This window comes from Mytilus edulis, chromosome 4 (genome assembly GCF_963676685.1).
Source record: "Mytilus edulis chromosome 4, xbMytEdul2.2, whole genome shotgun sequence".
Taxonomy (NCBI): Eukaryota; Metazoa; Mollusca; class Bivalvia; order Mytilida; family Mytilidae; genus Mytilus; species Mytilus edulis.
In genome coordinates this window covers 82,996,405-83,011,157 of record NC_092347.1, presented here as the reverse complement: position 1 = coordinate 83,011,157, position 14,753 = coordinate 82,996,405, and the positions used below count along the sequence as shown (strand labels likewise).

Here is a 14,753-nt window from a genome sequence, read left to right as displayed (position 1 = left end):
CATTTTGGTTCTAGAGTGTCCATAACAATTTTATCTCGCAACATACATGTAGTAGGCGAGGGGATAATAAACTAAGTTTTATAAGAATTAGACAAAAAGATCGATTTCCCGCTATGCATGGCAGACTTGTACAGAAACGATATGTTGTCGAAATTCTGTTCGTATCTTTTAGACATCGTATGGCCATCGCGCCATCATCGTAATCCATCGTGTAGCCTTCGTAATCCATAGTGTAGCCTTCGTGATCCATCGTGTAGGCTTCGGCTGATATATGAAGCTTAAATACCCGTCTTCGGTTAACCTTCGTATGTCCATCTTTTGCTATCGTATATAATTTCGGCACCATCGTATAGACTTCTTCATTCATCGTACTTGCTTCGGTCACTTTTTTGTATTTTAACGAGATCGGGACCAACTTCGTACGAACTTACAATTTTCGCATTCGGGTGTCCATCGTATATAAAAATCGGGACAGTGTGACGCGGGCATTAAGGAAGTCAAGAGTGGAAAATCTCTCTTTGATAGATTATGTTGTAATGTAGGATATAGAGTCAAAAATGCGTCACTTGCAGAACAGACAGACTGACCTCAAACGAACGCACCTTTTTGAAGACACCCAACAAATGAAGGAAAAGACGTCTTTTCTGTATATGAGCATTTACGGAATTCAGATATAAAATGAAAGTTATATATGATTTATTTGTAATACTCATCGAGAACTGTTTGGTGTTTAGTAACAACTTTCAGTTCAATTTTTGCTTTAATGTGTCCATCAAAGTTGCATTGTAACCTTTGCCAATTGAGCTGAGTTGAGCTCTCACAAACATGTTTAATCCCGCCGCATTCTTTAGGTGACTGTCCCAAGTCTGGAGCCTACAGTCTAGTGGTTGTCGATGGTTCAGATCTGTCATATATCTTTTTTCGAATAGGCCGTTAGTTTTCTCAATTGAATTGTTTTATATTTTTTTATGTTTGGTCCTTTTAAAGACGACTAAACGATATAGGTTTTTTCAATGTTGCAGGCCGTACGATTGCCCATAACTGCTTACATCCACCTCATCTTTACTTTGGTGGATTGTCTCTTTAGATTACCTTAGCTATATTTGGCAAAACTTTTAGGAATTCTTGGTCCTTAATACTCTTCAACTTCTTACTTTTTGGGCCTTTTTAACTTTTTTTTTCATTCGAGCGTCATTGATGACTCCTTTTTAGACTAAACGCGCGTCTGGCTCTAATACACAATTTCAACCCTGATATCTATGATGAGTTTATTTGGTAATAATACAATGTACCACATCTCCTTATTTTTTATAAAGGTTGCCTTTTAGTCAGAGCAGTAGCTTATCCATCGAAATAAAATTTTCTGGTGTTATTTCTTTCTGTATAATCTTCTGTATGTATGGTCAGACCATCTAAGAACTTTATGATAACATCATATTTCTTTTCAATTTGATATCATTTATAAGATATTTATAAAAGATATACAATCGTTGAAACAAATTTAGTGCAACAGATATAGAACAGGTTGTTACAAGGAAGAGACAGCTGCGTATAAATAATACTTCATTATTGATATTATACATTAAAACCTGTTTAATTATAACAAACATTTTTTTGGAAGGAAAAATGAGAGTGAAATTTAGATATATTTTAATAGCGATTGGATGCGCTTTCGTTATTTGTCTGATTAATTCAACATTTATTTTAAATCAGTTAAATATGTTCAATGAATACCAAACCGGAGGATATCCATCTGCTTCAGATCTTTCAAAATTTGAAATTCTGAAATCGATAGAATTGCGTTTGAAGAAATTACAGAAAAAAGGAAAGAACGAATATACGAGTAATCCACTTATAGAACAATACGGTCAAAATGATTTGACAAGACCCGGTGAAAACGGAACACCAGTCATATTGAGTGAAAAAGACAAAAATGCTGTTGCTAAAATTATGAATGAATACCGGGTCAATATATTAGCAAGTGATAAAACACCTCTGAACCGTATGGTACCAGATTCCCGAATGAAAAGTTGCCAAAATATAAAATACGAGGATAACTTGCCTACCGCAAGTATTATCATACCATTTCATGATGAATGGCCATCAATTCTTAAACGGACTATTTATAGTATAGTGAACAGGACACCAAGACATCTTCTTCGTGAGATAATCCTTGTGGATGATAAAAGTACATTCAAGGCACTAAATGTACCACTTGGAAGATATGTAAAAGAAATGTTCCCAAAAGGGTTGGTTAAAATCATTCGCAATCCGACCCGTCAAGGGTTAATTAAATCTCGTATGAATGGATGGAGGAATTCTACAGGTGAGGTGACAGTATTTTTTGATAGTCACATGGAAGTAAATATAGACTGGTTGCAGCCGCTATTGTCAGCGATTAAAAAAGACAGACAAACGATAGCAATGGGGAACTTGGACTATATCCAAGCAGACACATTTGAATACCAGTTCTATCGACGAGATCATATAGTCCGTTATGTATTTGACTGGAGACTATATTTCTGGGAGTCGCGGTTTAGACCGGATCAGTATGGACCCACAGCAGAAGCTAAGCGTCCAGGAGCTGTAATGGTCGGTCCGGCCATGGCAGTTGACAGTAAGTATTTTAGTGAAATCGGAGCTTATGATGAAGGCATGAAAATATGGGGAGGAGAAAACTTAGAATTACCCTGGAGGGTATGGATGTGTGGAGGGAAAATGGTACATATGCCTTGTTCCAAAGTAGGACACATAGCTAGACCGCAGCCATACTCTTTTCCGTCAGGCAGACGATTAACGGAAATGTATAACTACAAACGGGCTGTTGACGTTTGGATGGACCCAGAATATAAAAAGTTTGTATACGACTTCTTCCCTGAAATGAAAAACATGGATGTAGGTGATTTATCGGAACGCTTGACACTAAAAGAAAAATTGAAGTGTAAAAATTTTACATGGTATTTGGAAAATGTAAGACCAGAATTGTTGGTGTATGATAAAAATGTGTTTGCCTGGGGATCTGCTAAAAATATGAAATATAACACATGCCTTGATAATAATGGCTACCTGTTAACATATGAAGAAAACTTTTATTCCAAGAACTGTACAGGACAACTGAGAAAGCAAGGGTTCTCATGGACAAGAGATAGGTTATTAAGAACAACACTTCATTGTGTAGCTTTAACAAAGTTAGCAGAAAACACTAGACCGAAATTAGTTTGCTGTATAATCGGCCCCAAACAAACATGGGAACATAAAAAGAATCACTATATTAAACATGAACAGAGTGGGCTGTGTCTTGATCAGGACGCACATGGTCTTATTATGCGTAAATGTTCTACACAAATAAGATCACAGAACTGGACTTTCACGCATTATAACATATGATGATGATGGTTAATAATGCTAATTTTAAACAAATCAAAATTTAAAAAAAAACGTGTAACTTCATGTGCATACGTGTAAAATCTATGACTTGAAGAGATGTATCAAAAATAGTTTTTCATTTACTAGGACTAGTACTTTGGGAATGAACATTAAGAAACTGTACCACGTGTTTTAATGACAACGAAGCATTCACATTGACCTTAGACCGTTTTTTTGTAAGGGGGAACCACTGACTGACCTAAGGAGGGGCCGCTCAAGTCACGCTTCAGTGATTCCCTATATTATAAACCATTTTTTTATCCGCCTATGTTAGATACAGACGACTATCACGTCATCTAGGTATCACATATACTGAGATCATTTGGGAGATATATACCCCGTATGCAGGTGCTGCTGGCATGTTGCTACTTAGAAATGGAAAGTTCACAATTGGAAAGCTGAAATCATCTCTTTTGTCGTAAATTTTTGTTTTCAATCGACCCTCATTGTCAATTTCTAGCTGTAAGTCAAGATATGAGGCCGACTTTACTGTATCTGTAGTATCCTTTATCTTTAGTTCGATGGGATAGATGCGTTCAACATAGTCACCAAATTCTGAATTATTTAGCGAAAGAACATCATCTATATAGCGGAAAGTAGAGTTAAAGGATATTGCTAACTTCTTATCTTTCTTCCTAAGAAGTTCCTGTATGAAGTCAGCCTCATAATAATAAAGAAACAAGTCGGCAAGAAGAGGTCACAATTTGTTCCCATTGGAATGCCGACAGTCTGTTGAAAAACACGTCCCACGAACGTAACAACTATGTTGTCAATCAAAAAATCAAGCATCTTGATAATGTCAGTTTCAGAGAATTATTTGTTTGAATCAGAGTGATCCTTTACAAAGTAGGGTTTATCCCTCCCTAAGACAAGATACCTGGTCATAAGTTTGGTCAATTGAGTTGAATATTATTTTTCATGTCGGGGGACTAGGAGCCTTTTATAACCTACTATCCGGTATAGAAATTTTTTTCATGGTTGATGGCCGTATGACTGCTTATATTTGCTTACATTCACTTTTATCTCTGGTGGATATTTGTCTCATTAGAAATCAAACCACATTTCCTTATTTGTATATAAATTCATTAGGAATTCAATATGAAATATTGCACTTGCAATGTCAAGGATTATATAAAAGATGTAGGATGTTAAACAATTGAAAAATAACGTGTGCAAATAAAGGATTATTCTTTTTCTCTCTCTCGAAAACCGCTTTTTTATTGTTAAAATCTGTAAATCATTAATGAGATATTTAGTGATTAGAAATAATTAAGGTTTCTCTTAATTTGAAATAAAGATCATTCTTGGTATTTAATTAAATTGCTTCTCTAGTGTTTTAATTAAATCTTATAGCATAAGGTTTACAAAGGCATTAGTGGTGTTGATATGAAGCTTTATTACACGAACCGCGATTTACAAATCGGCGGTTGAAGCAACCATAGCAAACTTAATTGATATCAATAGGACAATGACTTCATAAAATGTGCAAATCGTTCGGGTACCATTTTCTGAGATTTGTAACTCTCACAGTTAACAAGGAGTTTAATGTTTGGTGTCTGAAAGTTTGGTGATGATGAAAGTGTTTGACGACCTTGACTGGATTTACATTCCTCGCACGGTCGGCTCGGTGTCCGAGAGTTATGGTGAGCTTTAATATTTTCTGCAGTTGGTGGTCAGAAAAGGTTGAAGGTGTCATTTTGGTAAGCGGCCATTTTGTTGAGTGGTTTTTGGTTGTTTACTGTTTTACTACTTACAGTACAGACCTAATTTTCTGTTCATATCCGTAAATAGATAGTGCATATCGATTGTACCTTCAGTATTGTCCATTTCGTGAAGACCGGCAAACCGGTAGCTATAAAACCATCATTACAAAAATAGACAAAGCACCACGCTAATTTGATAGAAAATACTTTAATGAGAGACAATAAGTGGTATATCTCATACATGTAGGAAGATAAGTCAAAATAAAGTTCTCAAACTGGATTCTACCTTCATGTCTCACTCAGTAGGAGTTCCTTGTAATTAAGATGAATGTTGTCAAAACATCAATAAAACAATCAAACACTCCTACGAATAGGATGGCAAACGTAACCTGCGTTCGTTACTTTCTTGAAAATAGTATTCAATTTTTATGTAATAACACTTTGCGTTCAAATTGATATATTTTTTCAATAATTGATAGTTTGCTTATTCGAATCATTCTTTTAATTAAGTAAACAAAAAATGGGAAAATAGTAGATTTATTCATAAAACAAAAGAGTATAAAATCTATTATCTATACTAGTGTAAAGCAACAAAACAAAAACAAAAGTTGCCAAGCAGTTGAATTAATATTGTCAACAAACAGTACAAATGTAGCATAAACATTATACATGTAAGAAGAAATATCAATGATACAGCTGAACGTTGTCAAATTAATGAAAACAAAAACAAATAAGTCTGAAAGTTAACTCATTAAAGGTCATCCTAAAAGGAAACTTAATCATTGATACGGATAAATGCATTAGGAAAAGATAAAAGGTCTATAATTCATTATTTGTTGTATGCATAATTACTTTAATGGAAAATTACTTATAAATTATTGAAGTAAAAATGTCACAATATAACGGATGTAGGCAAACCGACTACACATTGGCACCTACAAATCGGCGTGTATGCTGTTTTTAATGTATTCGAAGCACGATTATCTTTACTTCCATACCAAGAAAGCTCACAAAAAATGTTTGCAAAACCAAAGACGATAAAGGAGCGATTAATGCAAAAACAATAACATTTTAAATTTATAAGCACTTACGCAGGTTCGCCGTTTTAGTCTCGAGTCAAGGTCATCATGTCTTTTTCATTTTGATCTCCAATTGCCTTTTTCCCGATTTGATAGCATAAGGAAATTTGCAAACCACCAATTTATCTTTTCATGAAGCCAAACAAAAACATATTAAATTGGGATTGGGAAACAAGTTATTGCAACTTATATTAATCCCATTCCACTTTGCGAGTGTGAGTGCTGCCTTGTAGCGGCATTAATAAAAAGAATCCCATTAACTACATGTAGTTCTGTCCTTTTAAAAATGCGGATTATTGTTTTACTTGTAAATCATGCCCTTTTTTATGTAACAGATTTATTGAAATCTTGCTCATTTTTTGACAAATCGGCAAGATTCCTTCAGCCTTTTCATGACGAATCATACCGTAAAAAAATTGCCTGCAACAAAACATGAAAGATCTGTGGAAATAACTCTTTGTAATGGATTCCAACAAAACAGGAAAGATCTGTGGGAATAACTCTTTGTAATGGATTCCAACAAAACATGAAAGATCTGTGGGAATAACTCTTTGTAATGGATTCCAACAAAACATGAAAGATCTGTGGAAATAACTCTTTGTAATGCATTCCAACAAAACATGAAAGATCTGTGGGAATAACTCTTTGTAATGGATTCGGATGTGACATGAAAGATCTGTGGAAATAACTCTTTGTAATGGATTCGGATGTGACATGAAAGATCTGTGGAAATAACTCTTTGTAATGGATTCCAACAAAACATGAAAGATGTGTGGGAATAACTCTTTGTAATGGATTCGGATGTGACATGAAAGATCTGTGGAAATAACTCTTTGTAATGGATTCGGATGTGACATGAAATATCTGTGGAAATAACTCTTTGTAATGGATTCGGATGTGACATGAAAGATCTGTGGAAATAACTCTTTTTAAGAGATTCGGATGTGACATGAAAGATCTGTGGAAATAACTCTTTGTAATGGATTCCAACAAAACATGAAAGATCTGTGGGAATAACTCTTTGTAATGGATTCGGATGTGACATGAAAGATCTGTGGAAATAACTCTTTGTAATGGATTCGGATGTGACATGAAAGATCTGTGGAAATAACTCTTTGTAATGGATTCCAACAAAACATGAAAGATCTGTGGAAATAACTCTTTGTAATGGATTCCAACAAAACATGAAAGATCTGTGGAAATAACTCTTTGTAATGGATTCCAACAAAACATGAAAGATCTGTGGGAATAACTCTTTGTAATGGATTCCAACAAAACATGAAAGATCTGTGGAAATAACTCTTTGTAATGGATTCCAACAAAACATGAAAGATCTGTGGAAATAACTCTTTGTAATGGATTCCAACAAAACATGAAAGATCTGTGGAAATAACTCTTTGTAATGGATTCCAACAAAACATGAAAGATCTGTGGAAATAACTCTTTGTAATGGATTCCAACATAACATGAAAGATCTGTGGGAATAACTCTTTGTAATGGATTCGGATGTGACATGAAAGATCTGTGGAAATAACTCTTTGTAATGGATTCGGATGTGACATGAAAGATCTGTGGAAATAACTCTTTGTAATGGATTCGGATGTGACATGAAAGATCTGTGGAAATAACTCTTTGTAATGGATTCGGATGTGACATGGAAGATCTGTGGAAATAACTCTTTGTAATGGATTCCAACAAAACATGAAAGATCTGTGGGAATAACTCTTTGTAATGGATTCGGATGTGACACGAAAGATCTGTGGAAATAACTCTTTGTAATGGATTCGGATGTGACATGAAAGATCTGTGGAAATAACTCTTTGTAATGGATTCCAACAAAACATGAAAGATCTGTGGAAATAACTCTTTGTAATGAATTCCAACAAAACATGAAAGATCTGTGGAAATAACTCTTTGTAATCGATTCCAACAAAACATAGAAGATCTGTGGGAATAACTCTTTGTAATGGATTCCAACAAAACATGAAAGATCTGTGGAAATAGCTCTTTGTAATGGATTCCAACAAAACATGAAAGATCTGTGGAAACAACTCTTTGTAATGGATTCCAACAAAACATGAAAAATCTGTGGAAATAACTCTTTGTAATGGATTCCAACAAAACATGAAAGATCTGTGGAAATAACTCTTTGTAATGGATTCCAACAAAACATGAAAGATCTGTGGAAATAACTCTTTGTAATGGATTTCAACAACACATGACAGATCTGTGGGAATAACTCTTTGTAATGGATTCGGATGTGACATGAAAGATCTGTGGAAATAACTCTTTGTAATGGATTCGGATGTGACATGAAAGATCTGTGGAAATAACTCTTTGTAATGGATTCCAACAAAACATGAAAGATCTGGAAATAACTCTTTGTAATGGATTCCAACAAAACATGAAAGATCTGTGGAAATAACTCTTTGTAATGGAATCCAACAAAACATGAAAGATCTGTGGAAATAACTCTTTGTAATGGATTCCAACAAAACATGAAAGATCTGTGGAAATAACTCTTTGTAATGGATTCCAACAAAACATGAAAGATCTGTGGAAATAGCTCTTTGTAATGGATTCCAACAAAACATGAAAGATCTGTGGAAATAACTCTTTGTAATGGATTCCAACAAAACATGAAAGATCTGTGGAAATAACTCTTTGTAATGGATTCCAACAAAACATGAAAGAACTGTGGAAATAACTCTTTGTAATGGATTCCAACAAAACATGAAAGATCTGTGGGAATAACTCTTTGTAATGGATTCGGATGTGACATGAAAGATCTGTGGGAATAACTCTTTGTAGTGGATTCGGATGTGACCTGAAAGATCTGTGGGAAAAACTCTTTGTAATGGATTCGGATGTGACATGAAAGATCTGTGGAAATAACTCTTTGTTATGGAGTCGGATGTGGTTTAATGTAACGTTATATTTCATATTCAAATTTTGGAAAAGTTCATCCATAAAAAAACCAAATTGTGTATTATATTTTTTCTCGAGAGCCCATCGAAACGCAATATAAGCTGCTTCTTTCTGTACATAGTATTATTTGTTACATTTTACTAGGTATCGTGACAAACTTTTAGAGAACGGACCATTTTTAAAAGCACTCAAACACCAGTAGATTTAGAATTTGACGCTGACTGATCGATGAAGGTCATTGAGAAATAACACATGTTATCCACACGGAAAATAAAAGCATATGTTTATGGAAATTGCTGAGTAACCAAGTCACATATTTGTTTGTGATGAGATGCATATACAAGAGTTTGACGTCTCGCCTAGACGCTGGTATGCTGTTGAATATCTATATACAATGTAGTTGGATACAAAAAGGTCATGTCATTTGTTTCTGCATGATATTTAACTTTTTGGGGTTGTGTCTCATGGGCTTATACTCCCCATCTTCTGTTATATAAATGCCAAACGTTTATTTGAAGATAATTCTTATATGATTTGCATATCAATAAATACTTGAATTGGATTGGTCAATTTGAATTTTTCTCTTGGTTTACACTTCGGACTTTTATTCAGCTTGTCAGTTAATCGCACCGGTTTACACATCAATTACCACTATAAAAGATGTGTTTAATCCTATAATAAAAATGTATTACCAGAAGAGTAGTTTACAGTAAACAAAACTCTGTTATAATATAAAAATTCAATCGCTAGTTTTATTTAGAAGTATAGTTTCACACGAATTTTAGGAGACGGCCATAATTTAACTTGGCAAATGGTTAAACTTGCACAGAATATTTTATCTGCAGAATGTATAGCATTCACATGCTTTAATGAAACTCGTGAATTATATGTTGCTCAACAAATGTTACTGCACTTTAATAAATGGTTACACAAGATTAAGATATAAATCGGAAAGCAGACCTGTCTGTGTAATTGTATAGATCTATATACATGCATTAAGGTTACATGTTATAAAATGGATTTGATTAACAAAATCTGTAATAAAACGGAAACACTAATATCTCGTACGAATTTCATAAATAGATTTTATAGCTGCTTTCTTCGAAGTTATTATTTCAATTAATGCGGCATGCATACTGATCACATAACTCTATTTAATCTGGAAGTAATCTCATAATGAAACTTGTCTTGTCCTGTTTTTTTTTCTAAATTGATTTTTAGCTTACCTGACATAAAAGGGCTTATCACTTGGTGTCCGTAGTCGTAAACTTTGACAAAATCTTCTCCTCTGAAATTACTAGGCAAATTTAACCAAACTTGGCCACAATCATTATGTAGGTATTTGTTTAAAACATGTGTCCGACGACCCCACTTGCCAACCAACATGACCACCATGGCTAAAATAGAACATGGGGGTAAAATGCAGTTTTTGGCTTATATTTCTGAAACTACGGCATTTAGAGGCATAAATGTGACATGGTGTAAAAATGTAAATCAGATTGAGATCTATCTACCCTGAAATTTTCAGACGAATAAGACAACCAGTGGTTGAGTTGCTACCCCTGAATAAGTAATTTTAAGGAAATTTTGCAGTCCCCCTCCTCTTCTATATCAATATAGATATAGAGATAAACTGTAAACAACAATAATGTCTATAGCAAAGTAAGATCTACAAATAAGTGAACAAGACCAAAATTGCCCCCTTAATTATTGCCCTTTAAAGTCAATTTTAAAACAACTTTAGTAAAAAATCTTAATCTTTTACAAAAATCTTCGTCTTCGATTAATCTACTTAGACAAATGTAATCAAACTTGGCCACAACCATCATTAGGATAAAAAAAAAATTAAATGTGTCCGATGACCCCACCTGCCAACCAACATGGCCGATATGGTGTGTGTTCGAATGACTCAGGAATCGAAGAACGAAAGAAACTTATATCAGTCAACTCAATTACCAATAGAATCGAGATCGGACAAGTAATGAGTCAGAGACACCAAAGAGCAGAAAAGCCCATGGCCACCTATCTGTCTTCATCGCAGAGATAAATTCATCTGAACAATTATGTTTACTACTTCAGCAAAATGGATGCCAAAATATACTCCGAAACATACAAAAGAACCAAAATTAACAAAACAGACGACTAGAAATTCCTGATTTGAACAGGCGCAAAAAAAGCGGCGCGATTAAAAACCTGTTCGAAATTACATACAATTAATGATCATGTTAAAAGGATCATATTTCTGAAAATAAAGTTAACTGCTGCTTTTAAATCTCCAGTACGTTCTGTTTGGGAATATTCTTAATTTTTAAATAACTGTAGTATTTGTGTATCGCTTTCAAATCTGGATTGCTAAATACTCGATATAAACCCGTAGCTGATCTTTTACATGCACTATGAATTGATAAGTTCAATTCACTTGATATGCTTTTTTTCATTTTTTCTTCTTATCTTATCATTCTACACCAGAGATACATGACACGGCTAAAATGGTATTCCAGAATTCGCACTTTGTATACTCTGTACATGTAGTCAATAGACGTCCCTGCACTTTTAATCAATGGTTGCACAAGTTGTTAGATTTTAATTGAGTTTGAATGGAAGCAGACTTGTTTTGAAATGCTTGATTTTATCTGTATGCATGCATTACGCTTACATGTCATAAAATGGTTTTTAATTGACAAAAACTTTAGTAAAACGGAAATATTTATATCGCACAAGGATTTCAGAAATTAATTGGTTAGCTATTTTCTCCGAATTAATCATTTCACTTAATCTGATGCATACACAGAACTTCATTTAATTTTGTAAAAAAAAGGATTTAAAAAGTACAGTTAGCCATCCTATTTCCCCCTATATACTACAGGACATTAGGAAAAAAAATGTTTTTTTTTCAGAAAGAACATCTAACTGAAGTTTCATGGGAAACTTAATTGATTTTTACAAATACATAGGAAATCTTCATTAAATATTGTAATAGTCAGGCTATTTAATGGGACTTTTCCTACGATAATAGTCCTAGACTATCACACATCGACTACGGGATCCCATTATCTTATACCTCTATGTCAATTATCCCTGCACTCTAATTATAGATTCAGTACGACTTTAGTTAGAACTAATTAAGTTTTAGTGATGGACTAATAGTGTTGGATTATATTAACTCAAACACGGCCTGTGCAATAAATATGTTGTAGTTTACTATTTTAAGTAAAATGATTATTAATTTCGATATACATCAAGAATGAACCACGAAGGGAAAAATAAAAAAAAGTTGTATTCACCTGTCTGGATCGCTAGTACTTTTAAAGCAACCTTAAAGTTCAACACACAAGAATACATAACCTAAATCTTGACCGAAATGAATGACTGATATAACAAACAAATTAAGTCAAAAAGGTTAACATAAAAGTATTTCCGAAATAATTTGTAATTACTATTTACAGTCGTTTTTTTTACCTTTGCTGGAGCAGATGTTGCTGGCATCTTCTCAAACATAACTCAAGGTAGTAAAACAGTATTGTTTCATCAAGATGTTTAAAATGTTCCTTTGCAGGATTTTCACATTATGTTTCATGAGTTAATAATTGTATTATCAATGTATTTTTTGTTATATAAATATATCTTCTTCATATTTTTTTATTATGGTATAGAGCACGCTATGTCATGATTAAGAGTAACACCATATATCAAAATGATAATGAAAAAGATATCAATCTGATCAAGTTTGAATGGATTGCAATTTTCTAGAATGAAATGAGACCAGCGCGGATCCAGAGGAGGGGGGGGTTCCGGGGGTTGGAACCCCCCTTTTTTTGGACGATCAATGCATTTAAATGGGGACATGTAATTGGAACCCCTCCCCCCTTCCCCCTTTGTCCTGGGTTAGGACCCCCCCCCCTTTTTAAAATGGCTGGATCCGCCCCTGGAGACGAAAACAACCAACGCACTGTCACAAGTACACATCCTGAACCTGACACAATCAGTAAACTTTGACCTAAGTTTTAACTGTGAGGCCACCAAAAACCAAAAACTTTGCTATAAATCAGCAGAAACAAGACTGAATCATAAAAACAAATATGGATCGAGTAGGATATTAAAAAGCGTAGGATCCTATTCAGGTCACATACAATTTCAGGCTCTTTGTGCAAATATTATGCCCAATAGGTATTTACATAAAATAAAAATTATCAAGTTTTCTGCATTCTGATTTTGTTAAAATATAAACACACACACGAGCTATCATTCATGTCAACTTTAAGGATCAGTTGTATCGTAAGAGAGAGAAGATCTTTTAAACAAAAATCAAAACAAATCAAAATTGACATTTTTTGGTGATCTCGTTTGATTGTAAATTAATGAAAACAACACGTTAAATAATTTCATACGTCCGAAGCGCTTATTGTAGAGGAATATCCTTATGTTATTGTTTCGGATCTTTTGATGTCAAAGAAAACAGTGTTATACTCATTTATGATGAATCTATGATGCATCAATTACTAGTAAGAAATGATCACCACACCAACCTGTAGGTTTAAGTCTCCCTGAACTTTGACAATTAACGTCGTCTGCTAACAGTAACATGAACTATTGATGTTCGTCACGTTAACTATTGACGCAACATTACAAAATGCCTGCAGTGAAGTGCCCAGTACCGGATTGTCAATGATAGACGATGATTTCGACGCTGTTGTGGTTTGTGGTTTGTGGTTTTTGGTTGCAGCATTGCTGACAACTCACGCAACAGTTCACTCGGCAGCCGCTTATGTCATTGTCTCAGCAAAAGTAGAAAAAGTAAAGCGTCCAACTGTTGCATCAGCTGGTTCCAGTGAAGACTGGACATACTTTGTTTCTCGATGGACAGACTACATACACGCAACTAAGGTCAGCATCAAATACTTTGTTATTCAACTACTAGAATGTTGTGATGAAACTTTGCGACGAGACATTACACAATCTGCCGGTGGCTCACTAGTTTATAAATCTAAACAAGAAGTACTTGCAGCCATGCGAACACTGGCAGGGAGAGAAGAAAACACTTTGGTAGCACGTGTTTCTCTCCATGGCACGACACAGGACCGCGACAGTTCGTTCATTTGGAGCAAGATTCCGAGGCCAATATAAAGATCTCGACGCTGTTATACAAGATGTGGAATGATTGCTGATGATACAACTCTCCAAAAAAAACCATATGCCGCAGAAATTAACAACTTTAAGTCACCGTACAGCCTTCAACAATGAGCAAAGTCCATACTGCATAGTCAGCTATACAAGCCATCGTTTGTAAATTCACATTACAATGTACAGGATGTGAAAAAAATGTCGACTACACAGAATCTATAACACGTGATGATTTACTCGTTTATTATCGATTTACCGTCACCAGGAACACTCAAGACCGAATATTTGAAATCCTAGAACAGTTGAAAAGCTATATGACAAAAAACTAAGTTTTTCAGTGAAGTGATGATCGTTGAATTATGTTGAAATTGTATATTAAATATATCAAATGTAATGGTTTTTCAACAGGTAAACGGTATAAATCAATTGTGTTACTGTCCAGTATGGTTTTGAAATGTGGATTTAAATGGCAAGTTCTTAACAAACAAAAACATTT

The 14,753-nt window shown here is 34.4% G+C and overlaps 1 protein-coding gene across 1 annotated transcript; it reads left to right on the top strand.

Moving 5' to 3' along the window:
* The first annotated feature begins 1,621 nt into the window (after nt 1-1,621).
* On the top strand, nt 1,622-4,620 carry LOC139518549 (polypeptide N-acetylgalactosaminyltransferase 1-like). The gene has a single exon (XM_071310041.1). The coding sequence runs from the start codon at nt 1,627-1,629 to the stop codon at nt 3,385-3,387; it is 1,761 nt and encodes a 586-aa protein (XP_071166142.1). The 5' UTR covers nt 1,622-1,626; the 3' UTR covers nt 3,388-4,620.
* Nucleotides 4,621-14,753: the final 10,133 nt, after the last annotated feature.

Coding starts and splice junctions, on each gene's coding strand:
- LOC139518549 (XM_071310041.1), top strand. CDS start 1,627: ATGAGAGTGAAATTTAGATATATTTTAATAGCGATTGGATGCGCTTTC.